At 39.3% G+C, this 18191-nt stretch overlaps 1 protein-coding gene across 17 annotated transcripts in view; it reads left to right on the top strand.

Moving 5' to 3' along the window:
- The window catches only part of fars2 (phenylalanyl-tRNA synthetase 2, mitochondrial), a 380692-nt gene extending 363444 nt beyond the window's left edge, over positions 1 to 17248 (top strand). For all 17 annotated transcript variants that reach the window (XM_048520868.2, XM_059652273.1, XM_059652271.1 and 14 more), the window contains one exon: positions 16967 to 17248. In XM_048520868.2, the coding sequence (XP_048376825.1) occupies positions 16967 to 17105 (139 nt within the window). In that variant the 3' untranslated portion in view covers positions 17106 to 17248. The remainder of the gene's footprint in view (positions 1 to 16966) is intronic.
- Positions 17249 to 18191: the final 943 nt, after the last annotated feature.

Genomic DNA, 18191 nt, shown 5'->3' with positions numbered 1-18191 from the left:
AAATATTCTCAGTGAAAACTATGGTACCTATAGCTGCATTTAAATACATCACTGACAATGAAGACAGAGGTAATCAATCTGAGCTCTAAATCAAAAAAATGTTGACCTATTTTTCTAATCAATGTGTTCAGAAATGTTATTGCAGGTGCAACATGTACTCAGGCCTCCTGGTCCAGGGGTGGAGACATTACTACAGTGTAGCAAGAGGGTCCCCAGTTTGCCTATGGTGTCATTAATCACTCAGAACTGACCAATATGGACACATTATTCAATAACTTTACATTGTATTTATCTATTGAGAACTAAGAATCCTTTGCTGTAACTGTCATATTCCATCTATACAATAACATAGATGTTTTAATGTGGAATATACAGAGCTGCAGTTCACTTTTGCTCTAGTCTTTCCAAAGTTCTCCATTATTCCTAATCAATTAAACTGTTTTCAAACTATCAACATGTAGTTACCTGCTTGCTTATGCGAAAATACGTTGTGGGTATAGCGCTTCTTAATGGAAGTATCAGGAATAAAAGTCCTCCAGTGATCCATTTGTATCCTGCTGCAATTCTGGTAGAGCACTTCTTGCCCCCACCATCCCACAATTTCTAACAAATTTTCCAAAGTCGTCTTCATCTAAAGTTTGCACAGCATTGGTTTTCACAGATTAGAACAAGATAATGTGGAATTTGTCTCTGTTTGGGATCGACCGAGACAAGTACTTCCAGCGTGGTTGATGCTTAACTGCATCCTGCAATGACCCAGCAAGCCACCCAGTTCAAGCTCAGTTAGGAATGGACAACAAAAGGCTGGACCCTGACAGCCGTGATGTGGAGGTGCCAACGTGGGACTGAAGTGGACGAAGTCAGAAGTCACAAGTCACCAGGTTATAATTCAACATGTTAATTTGAAATCATGCAAGCTTTCGGAGTGCAGCCCTTTCACTAGGTGCAGTGAGAGACTGCATTCTTAAAGCTTGTGATTACAAATAAACCTATTGGACTATAACCTGGTGTATTGTGATTTCTGACTCTGGGCCTGACAGCGACATCCACATCCAGTGAAAGATTAAGGGAAAAAAACTGGAGAGCTCACACTTGTCATATTGGAAGCTAATAAGCCAAGTGAGAAGAGGCTTAATGGCCTACAATTCTGTGTGGTGGTCCCTGTGGTGAGGTGACCTCAGAAGATGAAAATATTTTAAGTGGGAGTGTCCATGATTGACATTGACCTTCAATGTGTTAGACTGGGTGCCTGGTATCTCTAATACACAGCTGACCACTTGCACTGTATTATTGCCTCTATTGATCAGTTGGTCAAAATGTTTTTGTAGTAAACAAAAGGTATAATGTTTCTCTAAGGGTCGTCAGGTAAATTATAACAAAACACCAGTAGAAAGCCCTGTGAAATTTTAGGATGAAGTGTTTTTTTGGTTCTTTCCTCCTAGAAATGTAATCTGATTTTTTTCAGTAAGGAAGCACTGTGAGTTCCTATTGATCTTACTTTATTTTCCATAATGGAAGTCACGCTGAGAAATCCATTAGCATTCAAGCCCTATATAAAATAATTAGTATGGTGGATTCTATCTCTGTGAAACCAATTAGTACTGGTGCTATATGGCAATTTCAGTGATGTGCCCTCATCCCTATCACACATATTGTCTGATTAGTAGGGCTGCTTTTATGTTTCGCAAGCTGAAGTCCCTGCTAATGATCAAGTTCAAGAAAAATTTGCTTATTAAAACTACCAGTTTGTCAGAACAATCAAGTGACGACTAATAACCTGACAATTCATTTACTTATAAAAATGACTTGTTAAGCTGATAGGAGCCACTTCTGTCCTAACCTGATCAATGCTTAACAGCAAGATGACAACTAACTGTCATGCTCATCTGAAGAGAAACGGTAAAGTTAAGTAAGAGGAAAAATTATATGTGATTGAGAAGTTTGAGTGAATTGATGTAAACATTGTGTTAGACACAATAGTTTAGAAAGAATGGCTGCTATTCTGCAAGGTCTATTGTTTAACAGATTTGTAGGTAGTGCAGTATTTGTTTGTAATATCAAAGTTCTTATTAGCAAAATTTAGGAAAAGTGCTGAAACCGTGGAGGTGGCTGTAGTGAAGGTGTCTTAGAATGCTACCTAGAATGATGGACTTCAGTTATGATAAGAAGCTAGAGAAACTGAGATTGTGTTTAAAAAAAAAGCAAAGGTTTAGGGGAGATTTAGTTGAAATGTTCAAAATGATAAGGGTTTCTGAGAGAGAACCTCAAGAGAGACCACTACCAATGGTAGCAAGGTCAGTAAGCAGAGAACATACATTATAAGATATTTTATGAAAGAATCAGAATGAAGGTGAGGAGAATTTGTTCTGTGCAGCAGAGGATTGGAGTACGGAATCACTTCGCTAAAGTACAGCTGCAACCAATCTCGAGCAAAGAATTGGAACAGAAATGGCAGCAGAAAACCTTCTTACCCCCTTCTAGCTTACGCCTTATTCCCAAGAGAAATGGATTGCGACCAATAGTGAGGATGCGGAACACGGTCGCACCACCGTTCTCCGGGAAAGTGAGCAGTTTCCGGAAGGTTAGTAATAATTTTGTGCGGACCACACTGCAGACAAACCTAGAATACCTCTGCCCTGACAACATTGGCTCTTGGCTTTGTGACACTTTTAATTCCCTTGGAATCAGATGGTTTTGGGTTCAAATCCCACACCAGAGGACAGATCTGAAGCTGGGGCTTTGGTGCAGGACCGAGGGGGTGCTGCGCTGCTGGAGGTGCTGGCGCTTGGCCGAGCTCCTGCTTGTCCTCTCTGCGCAGTGTTGGAAATCTTATTTGTAAGAAGGGAGGGATGTTCTTGCCAGTGTGCTGACCATTGTTTATCCCTTGAGCAAAGTCACTGGAGCAGGGTCAAGAGTCATGGACTACATCAAAGACTCTGTCATGCGCCAATCTGCTCATGCATTTCCTGTGTTAACATGGTGACCACATTTCAGAAGCACTTTTAGGCTGAAAAGCACTTCAGGATGTGCCCCATCGGCTGGCGTGAGCTGAAACCACCCCTCTTGAGACCTGCTTTCAGCTCAGTGACAGCTAAGTGCCTTTTTGTCAAATCCTTTGATGATCGCCAACTTTAGATACATGTAAGTCGTCATTGGACAAGCATATGGACATACATGGAATAGTGTAGGTTAGATGGGCTCAGATTGGTATGACGTCAGCACAACATCGAGGGCCGAAGGGCCTGTACGGTGCTGTAATATTCTATGTTCTATGTTCTATTATGTTATGATTGACAATGCACTGCCTCGTAGTGGGACTGATTGGTTAGCTGTTTAAAAGAGACAGCAGTTGTACAATAGGTCAAACTGTGCAAACCAAAGCCAAGGAACAGACTGATCATAGTGCCCACTCAACTCAGCTCACAATTTATTTTGCCTACCTTTTGCTTCCCAATACAATGTTGTGGGAGGATGTGAGAGAGAGAATGGGTGGTAAAAACTGAAAGGATTGTGGATGCTGTAAATCAGGAACAAAATCAAAGTTGTTGGAAAAGCTCAGCAGGTCTGGCAGCATCTGTGAAGGAAACATAAAGTTAACATTTCAGATCTGTTTCTGACGAAGGGTCACATGACCTGAAACATTAACTCTGTTTTCTCCTTCACAGATGCTGCCAGAGAACGGGTGGTCATTGCTTGAGAAACTCAAACCTTGGCCATTCTTGGCAAGGCAATGCAGAAAACACTGGCAATAGCCTGCCTTGTGGTGTGCACACATTGTGGCATTGGCTATGTGCTTATTTCTTCCTGCAGAACTGTCAGGCCTGTTTAGCAAAAAAACGTAAGACTGTAGGAAGAAGTGGTAAAACATGGTCAAAATGTATAAGAACAAATGACATGTTTACTGATGTTAATATTGACTGAGTTCAGTCAGCATGATCATGATTGTAGAACACCTCTTGAGACACGCTTCCAACTTTCTTAAGAAGTGAGCTGTGTGGTTTCAATTCAGTGCAACAGCTTGCAACCTTATTTTGATTTCACTATAAATCTCTAAGACATTAAAAGAGAAGAACACGTATTATGTACATCAATGCATATTTGTTGGTATTTTGCCCCTCTAAACACGATCTGGGTATTTATCATAGTTACTGATTTTTCATAGAATTGTTATGGTGCAGAAGGGAGCCATTCAGCCCATTGTGTCTGCTCAAGCTGTTCAAACAAGCTCATTACCTAGTGCCGATCTCCTGCTTCCTCAGAATAGCAAGCTATTTTCACACAAATAATTATCCAATGCCATAGAGTCATACAACACAGAAGAGGTCTTTCAGCCCATCAAGTCTATACCAACCTATCTGTATTAAATCCACTTTACAGCACTTCATCCACAGCCTTGAATATTATGACAATTCAATTGCTCATTCACATTTCTTTTAAAGGTTGTGAAGTGTTCCCTACCAATCAGTGAATTCCAGATTGTCACCACCCTTTTGAGTGAAAACATTTTCCTCAAGTTCCCTCTAAACCCCCTGGCTGTCACCTTAAAATTATGCACCCTTGTTGAAATAAGGGGAAACAGCTACTTTCTGTCCACCGTGTACATGCTCTTCATAGTCCTATAAACCTCAGTCAGATCCCCCTCTCAGCCTTCTGTGCACTGAAGAAAATAACCTGTGCTTATCCAACCTGTCTACACTTCATGCTAGCACTGATGAAGAGTGATCTAGACTCTGACTGTGGCCTCACCAAAGTTTTGTACAACTCCAATATAACCTCACCACTGTTCTAATTTTGTCATGACTTATAAAGGTAAATGGCCTGTATGCCTTCTTAATTACGCTGTCAACCAGTCCTGCCTTATTCAGGTACAAGCACCCCAATATCTTTCTGTTCCCCTGAGCTTTCTATTGACTTGAATGTCTCAATAGATTACACCTCCATTACGTTTCCAGGCAGTAGATTCCAAAATTCAACAACTCACTGTGTGAAATGTTCTTCCTCACAGCACCCTTACTTCTTTTGCACATCATTTTAAATCAGTGCCCTCTCTTGTTCCTTTTTTCCTTATCTCATCTATTGAGCCCACTCGTGATTTTGAAAACCTCTATCAAATCTCCTCTCAGCCTTCTGCTTTCCAAGGAGATCAGTTCCAATTTCGTCAATCTATCCCCATTCTGAAGTTATTGACTATTGTTCCCCTGTCTGAATGGCAACTCTTTCACTATGACACAATTTTAGAATGCAGACAAAAGTGGGAACCAATTAAAATATGAACTGAACACTAATGTAAGGCTGAAGGGCTGTCATGGCTTTGTGAGCTCAGTACCAGAGGCAATCAGTCAGCTGTCATTGAGTTCTTACTGTCACTTAGACATTCAAGTGTGTGTACTTTGTGAGCATTTGAGAGATAAGCTCAGTGAGAGGAAGTGGGCTGAAATGGATAACCTTTGAAATGTGGGTAAGTATGATGCCAATCTACCCACCCCTGTTGATTTAAATATAAGCCAGAACTCAAAATATTTGTAACATTTCCCAGTTCTTTTTTGTCCACTGCTGCTTAAGGGAGCTATCTGAGGCTCTCTACTCCTTTGAACTAACTACATTTCATTCTCTTGTGCCAGCAACCAATAGACAAGTGCACACATGAGATTGCAGGAATTACAGCATTTTGTGTGCTGCAGGGTGCCATTAGCTGCACATATATTACTTTATGAGCACTCCATAACATCCCTGCCATGTACCTGAACTGAAAGGAGTTCACATCCCTTAATATTCAACTGATGTGTGACCATAGGCAAACAACCATGCTTATTAATACCCGGTATCTTGACAGTCATCATGAATCTTTTATTATGCAGCATAAAATTTCATCAACACGGCTGCGTCACAGCCACTGGCAATATGGACCTTGATGCTTGCCTGCAGGTTGCAGTTGTGGTTCCTAAATGTGGCAGATTTTAGTCAGGGCATCCTTCGTCAAATGTAGATAACTCTCACATTTTTGCAGTCTGATTGGTGTTATGATCAACCCGCTCAGCATATGTCAGACAAATACTGACTATACATGCACTAACATCCTCACCAGCAGGCCGTCTGTCATAATTTAAAGCAGAAACATGTACCTGCAAGCAATGATCATCATTTTAGTCCCTGAATGACACTGGCTAATCCCAACTGCAAGTACAAAATCTTCTAATGTTTATGTTTTGCTGAAATTAAATCAGATTTTAAAACATTCCACGATTCTGTCGTATATTTGGGCACATGTTGTACAGAAAATCTTTATTTGTTTTATTTTTCTTTAATTCTAGGATCCTGTTGCCACCTCAGGAGACAACAAACCAATGATAGCAATTAATTTGATTCAGTCAATGACTACTGTAGTTTCAGGTGAATGTAATTTCTGAATAATTGCTGGATTGTTAGCAACCAGTTATGGAATTTGTTCAGAATAGCAGTTTTAGAGTTATGTTTTATAAATATAACTACGGTAATAAAGTGAAGCAAGATGCCAACTTTTTCAGCACTTCATATGGGCCGAAGTAAATTGCAGCACAGAATGCTTGTTCAGGGTCCTTGAAGGAAATAAAGAGATTAGAAAATAAGCATTTACAAGTAAATGAGCTGTATCTTACTGCTGCTGTAATGTTCTTGTAAGTGGGGAAGAATGTTCACAGCACGTCTAATTGGCGTTGTTCAATTCCCCTGATGATCATGAAATGCAATCCTTTTCCCTTTTAAATGATTATTGATTTTTTGAGCAAAAATATGAAATAAGGTGCAGCTCTGACCTAACAAAAATTGTCCAGCAGACTTTCTTCATGTTCAGTAACCCATGACATTTTCTGAATGACTGACTGTTTCACTATGAAATTTTCTCAATGTCTAGGCTGTTGAAAGAAGTTCAGCAGGAGGGAGTGAATAGCAGTGGCTTTGATCACTACTTACCCATCCTTCTCTTAATTATGACATGAAACTGTAAATGTGGAGCTAGGCAGCAAAGGGTAACCCAGTTATGACAGCCTAAGTTGTGAGCAATATTTTGCAATCACTGATTCAAAATTAGGTTATTAGGCAACAAGGGTTTATCCAAGACAAGCAGCTTGGATTGTTTACAATGCAAGACATGCTTAACCAATTGGTGAGTTTTTTGACAAAGTGAACAGTTGGTTCAGTAAATGGAATGGAGTGGTCATCTAAAGCAGTAGTTCTGTGTGTATAACAATTTCAGAAAGCTTTCATTAGGTTTGTAGAGGTTCATTTTAAAAAAATTCAGCTGTACATGTTAAAGTATGCAGTAACATGAAGAAAGTTGGTTGACAGACAGGAAACCAAATTAGGACGTGTTCAAACTGGAGAAATGTTAAATGTGGCATATTCCAGGTTCTAGGTAGTGTTTTTGTTTCGTGGATTCTTTTATAATATAACATTATATTATCTCTTACTGCTAATACTAAAATAGGCCTGAGAACCCAATGAGAATGGAAAAACAGCGCTTAATGAACTCGAGACTGTTCTTTTAAATTAGTTGCTACAAAGGCTGATAAGATCATGTCCCACAGAACAGTAATATAATTGAGTCAAATAGTCTCAAAGGTTGCATGAAGCTTCTCACTGGTATTTTAAATGTTCCATATGCTACTCCAAATCTAACAATGCTGGATGCGTCTTCACACAGGAGGTAACTGGAAATTTGTCCAGAAAAATGACAGTTCAATGATACGGAACGTGACCTTACAATACTTACAGAGACGATGGTTCTGTGTGCTTAAATTGTTAGAGGTGGTGGATAGATTGAGATACCGGTTTATAAAGTCATACAGGATCCTGGACTTTGAGAATAGAGGCATAGTACTCGAAAACAAAGAAGTTTTGTTAACACCTTATAAAACACAGGTTCTGCCTTGACTGAAGTATTGTGCCCAATTCTAAACATCATACTGTAGGAAAGGTATAAAGGCTTCAGAGAGAGTATAGCAATAATCTGTGGGAATTGTTTTTGGGTTGAGAGACCTCAGTCATGAGGAAAAATTGGAGAAGCCGAGCTGAGCTCTTCAGAGAAGAGAAAATTGAGAAAGATTTGATAGAGGCGTTCAAATCACGGAGGATCAAGAAATGTTCGGATATTATTCTCATTGACAGCGATGTCAATATTCAGAGGACACAGATGTGAAGTGATTGACACAGAGTCAAAGGCAACATGAGAAAACATTTTTTAACACTGAGTGGGTAAGACCTGACATGCACTACCTGAAAGGAAACAGATTCAATCATGGTTTTTCAAAGGAAATTGACTTAGCACATGAAAGCAAAGTGTGCAGTTTATGGAAAAAAGACATGGAGTGGGACAAGTTGAATTGTTCTGGCTGAGTGCCAGCATAGTCTCAAAGATGTTGCCGCCCTTTCTGTAACAACTCCACAATTCTTTAAGGCAGGCCAAACCTTTCTTGGTAGTTTTTTAATTTAATTTCCTGTGTCTGTAGTATTACCCCTCAGCCTGTCCTTCAACTCATCTGTTGTTGAAATCCTCACCTATACCTTTGTCATTTTAAAATTCAATTTTCTCAATGATCTTCAAACTAGCCTTGATCCTGTATAATCTTCAATTCATCTGAAATTCTACCATCTACTGTGATCTACCTGGGCTCCTAGTCCTACACGTCTCATCCAAACTCTCTTTGTTATGACTCTAGCCATTTTTGTGTATCTCAATTCCCCACTAACCCATTTAACCATTAGTAACTGTTACCTTCATGGACAAAGGCCTTTGGTATTGAATTTCCTCTCTACACCTTTCTGTCTTTTCAATTCCCTTCCAATAAATGCAGATTTTTTCTGATCATCTCTCAGCAAAGCCCAGTCAGACGTGTGTCATGAGACATAATCAATGGCCTTTGATCTAGAAGTAATACAGTAAAGATTTTTTTTTAATCTTTAGAAGTGTGAAATTTGTAATTAGTTTCAAGATTTAGGATTTTAATGTAATGGAATTGATAGTAATTTTCTTGGATAACAAGAAATACTGGTCCTCACGATGACCCAGAAGCTGTACCAACAAGAAAGAATTTAAGGACAAAGTCATATGGCTGTGAGACAAAAAGGAGAACTACAAGGCAGGGGCTAGAAGGTGAAACCAATTAATGCACAAATGCAGACACAAAGGGAAGGCAGACAGAGAGAACAAAACTTACTGTTCTCGTAAGGGGAAGAGCAAATCAATTTCCAAAAGAGGTCAGTTTTTTGGTTTGGCAAGAAAGGACTCAGGTGCTCTTGGAGGTACTCTGCGAGCTGCCTGTAGAGGGCCAAATCCTGGAAAACATTGTGAATAGCTTGGAAAGGCAAAAGAGTTTTTCTTTAGAAATTGCCAAACTCTGAGCTGGGATGTTATTAGAAAAATAACTCTGAAAATCTACACTATCCAGATTGTCGTGTCCTAAGGGAGAGGGAGTTTCTAGAAGTGTATCTTTCTGATGATCATACCTGTGTAAGTTGAAGACAAAAGTTGTTGTCAGATCAAGATATAGGAACAGCAGTTTATGGGCCAGTTGAGCTCCAAGGTGCCACGTTTTTTGGGGGAATGATATGAGTTCTTGTGGTTCTGTAAGGTATCTTTGTTGTATTAGCTATTAAAGTAAACTTGCTTTCTTTAAAGAATTATCTGCCTGCAAGTTCATGTTTAGTTTGCATTGGTCCTGTGTTTTTCTAAATTAAAAGGTGCAATAAGTGGAATTTTGTCAGTAATTTCTTCATTTGGGGATCGTTCAGCAAATTTGGTTCTTTTGGTTTATTAATCCCCAGGGAATCAAAGCATGCTTCTGTATTAAAGGCTGAAGTAAATACAAATTGGTGTCACAGGTAATTCTATGAGATAACAGATAAAACTTTATAATGTTTTTGTAATGGTAGTGTTTGTTGGTGATCAGATACACAGTTGTCTTGGAATTATATTATTTTCTTATGTCCATTTTAGAGCTAAAGTTCTCACATGAAATAAAACTGCTATTTCTCACTATGCTTGTTTGGAAGTTCTTTTTGTGGGTTTTGCAGCAGAGACTAATTGTGATAAAAGGTATAAATAACACTGCTGGAAATGTTCAAGGAGGGGCATTCCTGAGATAACTTTCTCTTTTTTTTTCATCTGAATGATCTGCGATGCATTTCCAACATCCAGCATGTTGTTTCTGATTCACCTTTTGTTAGTGCTCCCTTGCATTGATGTCTAAGATCCACTAAACAGGTGCAGAAATTGAACTTTGTGGTAATATCTTAAAGAACTTTACGAAAGTAGTTCTGTGATTTTTCTTTCCTGGGTAGGATTATATATGTAAATGTCAGTTATGTGATCCTGTACAGCTCTTGCTGTGCATAATTGCACAAGTCAGTTAAACTCCCCACTGTCAATACATCAGGCCACAGTTTGCTGTGACAAGGCATCTAGTGGCAGACATGCTTTTGTGCATTTAGTTTTTTAAACATTTTACATGGCAGGCAAGCAGGTAATGGTGCAGCAAGAGAAACAAAGAAAAGGGGGTTAAGTGAACAGCCAACAAGGTACCTCCCTAACCAATCAGATTGAAAAACAAAACAGAAGCATAGAAAATAGCTGCAGGAGTAGGCCATTGTCCCTTCAACCTGCACCACCATTCAATATGATCCTGGCTGATCATGCAATCTCAGTATCCCAATCCTGCTTTCTCTCCATATCCTTTGATCCCTTTAGCCACAAGGGCCATGTCTAGCTCCCCCTTAAATATATCCAACAAACTGGCCCCAACAGCATTTTGTGGTAGAGAATTCCACAAGCTCACAACTCTGTGAGTGAAGAGATTTTTCTTCATCTCAATCCTGAATGATTTACTCCTTATTCTTAAATTGTCACCTCTAATTCTGGACATCCCCAACATCGGAAACATTCTTCCCGCATTTAGCCTGTCCAGTCCCATCAGGATTTTATATGATTCTATGAGATCTCCCCTCATTATTGTAAATTCAAGTGAGTACGAGCCCATTTGTCTAGGCTTTCTTCTTATGTCAGTCCTGACTTTGCCAGGAATCTGTCTGGTGAACGTTCACGGGACTCCCTCAATAGCAAGAATGTCCTTCCTCGGACTAGGAGACCAAAACTACACACGATGTTCAAAGTGTGGACTCACCAAGAGCCTGTATAACTGCAGCAAAACATCCCTAATCCTGAACTCAAATCCTCTTGCTATGAAGGTCAGTGAAGTTAACAGAGAAGGGAGTGGAAATAAAGTGCAAGTTAGAGTGGGCGAATCCAATGTACATTAGGGAATATAATGAATGAAATAAAGACTAATATAAGAAAGAAAGACTAAAGAAATGAGGGAAAAAGTATTCTGTTCAAGTTTAAGCGTTTAGGAAGGAATGAGACCACCATTTGTGATCATTAATTTTTCGTTCCAAAGCAAATAATTGTCAATAATTTCGACATACACTGTGATTAAAAGTGTACTTAGAGTACATTGGCACTTCAGTGAGAAATACAATTTTCCCAAAACTAATGACAGAAGCAGTACACCAAGGATATCAATATTTAACTTTCATATTTAACAACATACATTCCTGTATCTGAAGTCATATAATTTTCCTCTTGAAAAATCATAGAATGTCATTGGCCTCATCAATATTTTGATACCAACTAATTGGACAAGTTTAAAAAAAAAACCAAAGATAAAAGTCTTATGAGCCATGGTGGTGTTCCTACCTCTGGGTCAGTAGGTACAGATTTAAGTCCCACCTGCTACTGAGTTATGCAAACGATTAATGGTTAAAAATGGGGTAATATATAATTGTCAAGATTATTTATATGTCCTTGTTTCTAAGCCTTCATTTCACCTATACCGTCACTTGTTGCTGTTAAGAGTGCAAGCGTTTGGCTGTTCTTGGTGGAGCACTTCAAAGCATGAATTACTCCAGTCCTTGTCTATACCCATTGCCTCCACTCCATCCAGTCTTTGGAGAGGACTAGAATACAAGAGCAGGGATTAGTTCACTTAATGTAGTTTCAAGGGATTTTAGCAAAGCTTTTGACAAGGTCTCACATGGGACACTGATTGAGAGGATTAAAGCACGTGGAATTGAGGAAAACTTAGCAAGATGGATCAGAAATAAGCGCTAACAAGGTGCAGAGCTGGATGAGAAAAGCAGGCCAAGCAGCATCTTAGGACCAGGAAAACTGACACCCTGGGCCTAGCCCCTTCTTCACTGTGAAAACTCTTATAAGGATGCCTACCCTGAAGAAGCTACCCTCCTCCCTCTGGAGAAACCTCAGTTGGGCTTTTCTGAAAAAGGGTCTATGCCCGGGGCATCAGCTTTCCTGCTGCTGTGATGCTGCTTGGCCTGCTGTGTTCATCCAGCTCTACACCTTGTTACCTCAGATTCTCCAGCATCTGCAGTTCCTACTATCTCTGAAACAAGATGGATCAGAAACTAGCTTAGTAATCGGACACAACAGGAAACGGTAGAAGGCTGACTGATTGGAGACTGGTGTATGACAAGAAGCAGTGCTGAACCCTTATTTGTTATATCCATAAATGATACAGATAAAAATGTAGGGAAAATGTTAACCAAATTTGCAGATGACTCCAAGATTGGTAGAGTTGTTAAAGCAAAGAAGAAGTTTTAGTTTACAGGAAGATATAGATGGGTTGATCAGATGGTATTTAATCCTAATAAGTGCAATTTGATGCACTTTGGAAGAAGAAACAATATGAGCGAGTATTTAATGAATGGCAGGACACTGGGTAGCTTCGAGGAACAGAGAGATCTTGGGATAATTATTCATAGATTCCTGAAGTCAACAAAGCATGTGAGTAGGGTAGTTAAGAGGCATATGGGACACTTTCTTTAATCAGTCATAGCATAGCGTGTAAGAGCAAGGAGGTAACATTGAAGTTATACAGAGCATTGGCCAGGTCACAACTAGAGCACATGAGTGGGTCCAGAGGAGGTTTACCAGGATGTTGCCTGGAATGGAGAAATTGAGCTATAAGAAGAGAACAGATAGGTTTGGATTGTTTTCTTTAGAGCAGAAAGGACTGAGTGGGGACATGATTGAGGTGTATAAGGTTATGAGGGGTGTGGACAGGGTGAATAGAGTAGCTGTTCCCCTTAGTTGAGGGTTCAGTCATGACAGGGCATAGTTTTAGGAAAAGGGGCAGGACATTCAGAGCAGATTTGGGGGAAAAGAAACTTTCACTCAGTGGATGGTGAGCATCTGGAATGTACTGCCTGAGAAGGTAATGGAGGCTGGAAAACTTGCAACCTTTAAAAAATATTTGGATGAGCACTTCAATCTTAACATTCATATCTTCTCATTCATGAATATGGGTGAAGTGCAGGAAATGGGGATTAAACACTTCTCATAGCAGTTGTGATGGTGCAGACTCAATGGGCCAAAGGGCCTTTTCTGCACTGTGTGAATCTATGACCAATCTATTACAGAGCCGGTAAAAGTCTCTGGTCAAACCACATTTGTAACGCTGGGAGCAGTTTTGGGCCCCATGTCTCAGTGCCTTAGAAAGCTGAGAAGGCCAAGTCATTGAGTGTCTTTAAGACTGAGATAGATAGATAGATAGATTCTTGATTAGTAAAGGGATCAAAGGTTATGAGGAGAGAGCAGGAGAATGGAGTTGAGAAACATATCAGCCATGATCAAATGATGGAGCACACTCAGTAGGCTGAATGGCCTAATTCTGCACCTACGTCTTATTGTCTTGCTTCCAGTTTGGTATAATTAAATTGGCAACTGAATGGATGTTATGTTTGGGTTTTTACACCCTGGAGAGTATTTATGCAGTGCTGCTTCTAACATAACAGTATAGACTTGTGTCAATTCTATGGTGGTAGGTGTACCCATTAGCAGTACCAAATCAAAGAATATTGGCATAATGTATCGCTATAACTGAGTGGCTCAGTGGTTAGCACTGCTGCCTCTCAGCACCAGGGACCCAGGTTTGATCCCACCTTCTGGCAACTGTCGGTGTGGAGTTTCCACATTCTCCCTGTGTCTGCATGGGTTAACCTCCCACAGTCCAAAGCAGTGTAGGTTAGGTAGATTGACAATGCTAAACTGCCCATGGTGCATAGGGATGTGCAGGCGAGGTGGAATAGCCATGGAAAATGCAGGGTTAAAGGGATAGGTAGGGGGCTGGGTCTGAATGAGATGCTGTTCAGAGATTCGGTGTGGACTCCAAGAACCAAATAGCCTGCTTCTGCACTGTCGGGATTCTGTGACTACACTAGATGGTCATCCATTTCCATATTAAATACATGGTTCATCTACGCAAATACTTCTGCACCCTAACTTTAATATCCAAAGTCAACTCTGAACCTGCCAGCACATATTGAGCTGAGAAATTGAACTGACTAAATTGATCTGAATAACATCTAACCTGGTAAGCATAAGGAAATGCTTTTTTGGAATGATGTCTTTGAAACACTCTTTCGTTTACCAGGCCATAAGGCATATTTTCTCCAACTTGAGAAAGCAGCTGGCTCCATCTAAAATTTGAAATGATGCCTGGATTCATGCCAAGATAATAAAATGTATAGGCCTCAGTTTGAATCTCACCTATCTGATAGGAATGTGTTGAATTTGATTTGAATATCCATTTTAAAACCCATCTGATTTTACTCTCCATTTTTTATTGTGCCTGACCCAAACTCACCCCATTTCTCCAAGCACATGGGATTTAAATCTGGCTGATTGACTTCCTTAGTACGAGAATTGTGAATGAAACTACATATGATAGATCAAATTCGTCTTTCTTATTCTGTGACACTGTGTTATAGAGTCATACAGCACAGGAACAAACCCTTCGGACTAACCAGTCCATGCCAATAATAATCCCAAACTAAACTAGTCCCACCTGCCTGTGCTTGGCCCATATCCTTCCAAACATATTTTTTATTCATGTACGTATCCAAATGTCTTTTAAATGTTGTAACTGTATGTTCTAATACTAAATCACACTGTGAAAGGAAATATAAACACTCTACTCAACAACTGTATAAAAATCTCATTAAAATAAATCCCATTTAAAAAGTTAATGCCATCAAAAACTGGAACTGGTGTTCAAACCTTTGTACATCCATTTAAGCACAGTTGTACAAATTACTCCTCTCTACCATGAAGAGCATGTAGTGACTACTTAACTGTAGTTAATCCACAGTGTTTACTCCACTTATTAGTGCAGTATATCAAAAGCAGTAGTACATTCTAGATTTATCTTGAATTGCTGAACAATGATGAATTTAAAAGTACATTAGTCCTGTCTCTTATTTGTGTGCTGACAGGGTGCAGTCAGATGCCTGATAGTCTAATGAAGTTAGTATTCGTAGATCTTTTTCTTGATCTCATGTAATGCCAGATTGTGTGGTGTCAGTAGTGCCCAACTATGCATATGTTATGATCCCTTAATGACCATGGGTAAATGAGTTATCCATGTCCAGAAGGTTTGGGCTTAATTGTGCGTTTGTGATGATGTACCAGAGGAGCAAGTTGTGTCTAATGGGTTCAGATCCTAATCAAATTAAACTCAATTTGTATTTAAAAGGAGGCTTCACAGTCACCTGTGCAGCTTCCTTTTCAATTAATTTTGGGATATGGGTGATACTCGTAAGGTAATATTTATTGTCCTAGTCGCCCCTTTGAACCACTGCAATAACCAATTGTGACTTGCTATTTATTAATTTTGGCATAAATGAATCCCTTTCCTAGAGTTGGAGGATTGATGAGCACTATTAGAGGTTTGCAGCACTCAAACATTTGGCATTAGGATTAGATGTCCTCAGCAAAAGCAGCAGTGTTGCCTCTATAATTAGCCTCAAAGGTCAAGGAAAGTATGAAGATTAACCTGCACTTTTTCTGTTTAGTAGCTAGCTGAATAAAGGTAGATTGTTGGAGAAACTCTGGAGGTCTGACAGCATCTTTGGAGAAGGAAGCAGTTAATATTTTGAGTCCTATATGACTCTCTTTTTTTCTACTTCTCTATTTCTGTCTCCACAGATGCTGCCAGACCTGCTGAATTACTCCAGCGCTTCGTTTTGTTTTTATTTCAGATTTCCAGCACTCTGCAAGCTTTTGTTTTTATTACGTGTAGATTGCTGTACGACTGCAGTAACTATTTTTGGAAGGCTGTTGTGGCACAGTAGTAGTGTCACATTGTCTGGCTCAAAAGTTCAGGGTTCAAGTCCCTCTATTCCCCTGGCACACATTACAATGCCTGAAAAGGTTGATTTTGAAAATGTCTAACCCATGTTGGACAATGTCAAGTGATGATAGAATCTAGTTCAGCTATGATGCGGCTATGGTTAAATAAATTGCTAGTGCTATTTTTCTGGTTCATGCATGAAGAATAGCTTGTTAGGTGAGATACAGTCAGGCCTATGAGAAACTACAATGGTGTATAGAAGTAACCTCTTTCAGTATTCGGGAGTAAAAAGAAAATACTTAAAACAATTTAAATTTCCAGCATTCAGCATACAATGTTTTGAACCTAGAATAAATCATAGTTAACTTAAAAGGTGTTGATCTCATAAGGACTGCTTGATCTTTGATTTGAGTAGTTGAAAATTCTTAGTGCTAAAATAGGTTAAGAAATTGTTCAAATAATGCATACAGAATTTTGACTCAAATGCATTAACAGTTTTGCTAAAAATAGGGCACAGATTTGCAGAACAAGTATGGATGGATAATAAATCGGCCTTTGTAAAGCTAAACTCTTAAAAACTGTTTACTTGGCAACTCCACACTCGCAGTGAACCAGTGAATGAAGTAGATAAATGGAGTAACTAATTAGTTTGTAGCAAACTTGTGCAGAATTCACATGACTGCACTAGAAACAAAATAAACCCCTGTTTTTATATGTTTAAGTATTTGGCTGGTGAAGTATGTACAGCTTGCATTTGCTGCTGATGACTGATGCTGATTTTCTCTGTCCAGGACAAAAAAGATCAGCCATTGCTACAGGGTTACATACCGCCACATGGAACGAACATTAACCCAGGAAGAAGTGTGCACCATTCATCGAGCAATCGAAAAGGCAGCCGTGGAAAAAATGGGAGTGGAAGGCAGATTTTAAAAATCAAGAAAATAATCATTTCTTTTCTCATTTAGCTCGAGTCTGTCTATCGGTTTTCTTGTGCTCAATAAGTGATGAAATACAGATGAAGTTTCAATTAAGGCCAAGCTTGATTTTGAGTAAAGATCAGCATTTTGGATTAATATGTCTGCTGTTTTCTTGTGTTTTATACAGAGACGCTAGCCTTCATTTGTAAAACAGAAAGGTTTATCTTTAGGTTTTATGCTGTGGCCCATGTTAATTGGCTCCCAAGAGTTAGCTGTTTCGCCAAATTACCAGTTGTGTCATCCATTCATCAGACCAAATTAGACTCCTATTGACATAATTTCTACATCAGCCTATTTGATAGCAGCTTTCCTGACATGGAAAGAATCAGAAATATTTGCTTTCATTTTCAATATATTCTTGCAATAATCGGTGCAGGAGAAAAACAGAACATATATGTTGATTTGACCTAAACAGTTCCTTTTGGATTACTTGCCTTGAAAAAAAATTTCTCATTAGATTGATTCTAATGTTTTATCCTTTATTTTTAAGTTTATTACTTTCAAGATAATAGGAAAATAAGTGCAAGTTTTTTACACAATCAGATGATCATCTCAAATGGTACAGAACCTATGAGATGCTAACAACATATTTTCTACATGGACAACTCAAAGCTAGGCATTCCATGATAACAAGGTGTGGAGCTGGATGAACACAGCAGGCCAAGCAGCATCAGAGGAGCATGAAGGCTGAAGTTTCGGGCCTAGAACCTTCTTCAGAATGCCCCCAGGCATTCCATTCATGTTTTGTGCAGTGTCCCTATATTTCTTGGGTCATTCTCCCAATCTCCTGGTATAAGTCTAGTGAGAGATCAACATTAACTTTGAAGAAACAGTATAAACAGCTGACAATGGCTAATTGTATCATTTCTCTGGGGACTTCAATGATTTCTGCAAATGCCACAGCATGAAATTGTGACAACCAATTGGAAATTAAGGACAGAGATAATGGGAACTGCAGATGCTGGAGAATTCCAAGATAATAAAATGTGAGGCTGGATGAACACAGCAGGCCAAGCAGCATCTCAGGAGCACAAAAGCT

The sequence above is a fragment of the Stegostoma tigrinum genome, chromosome 2 (assembly GCF_030684315.1).
Source record: "Stegostoma tigrinum isolate sSteTig4 chromosome 2, sSteTig4.hap1, whole genome shotgun sequence".
In the NCBI taxonomy this organism is placed as follows: domain Eukaryota; kingdom Metazoa; phylum Chordata; class Chondrichthyes; order Orectolobiformes; family Stegostomatidae; genus Stegostoma; species Stegostoma tigrinum.
The sequence above is the reverse complement of the archived record's forward strand: the minus strand, read 5'-3'. Positions and strand labels throughout refer to the sequence as shown.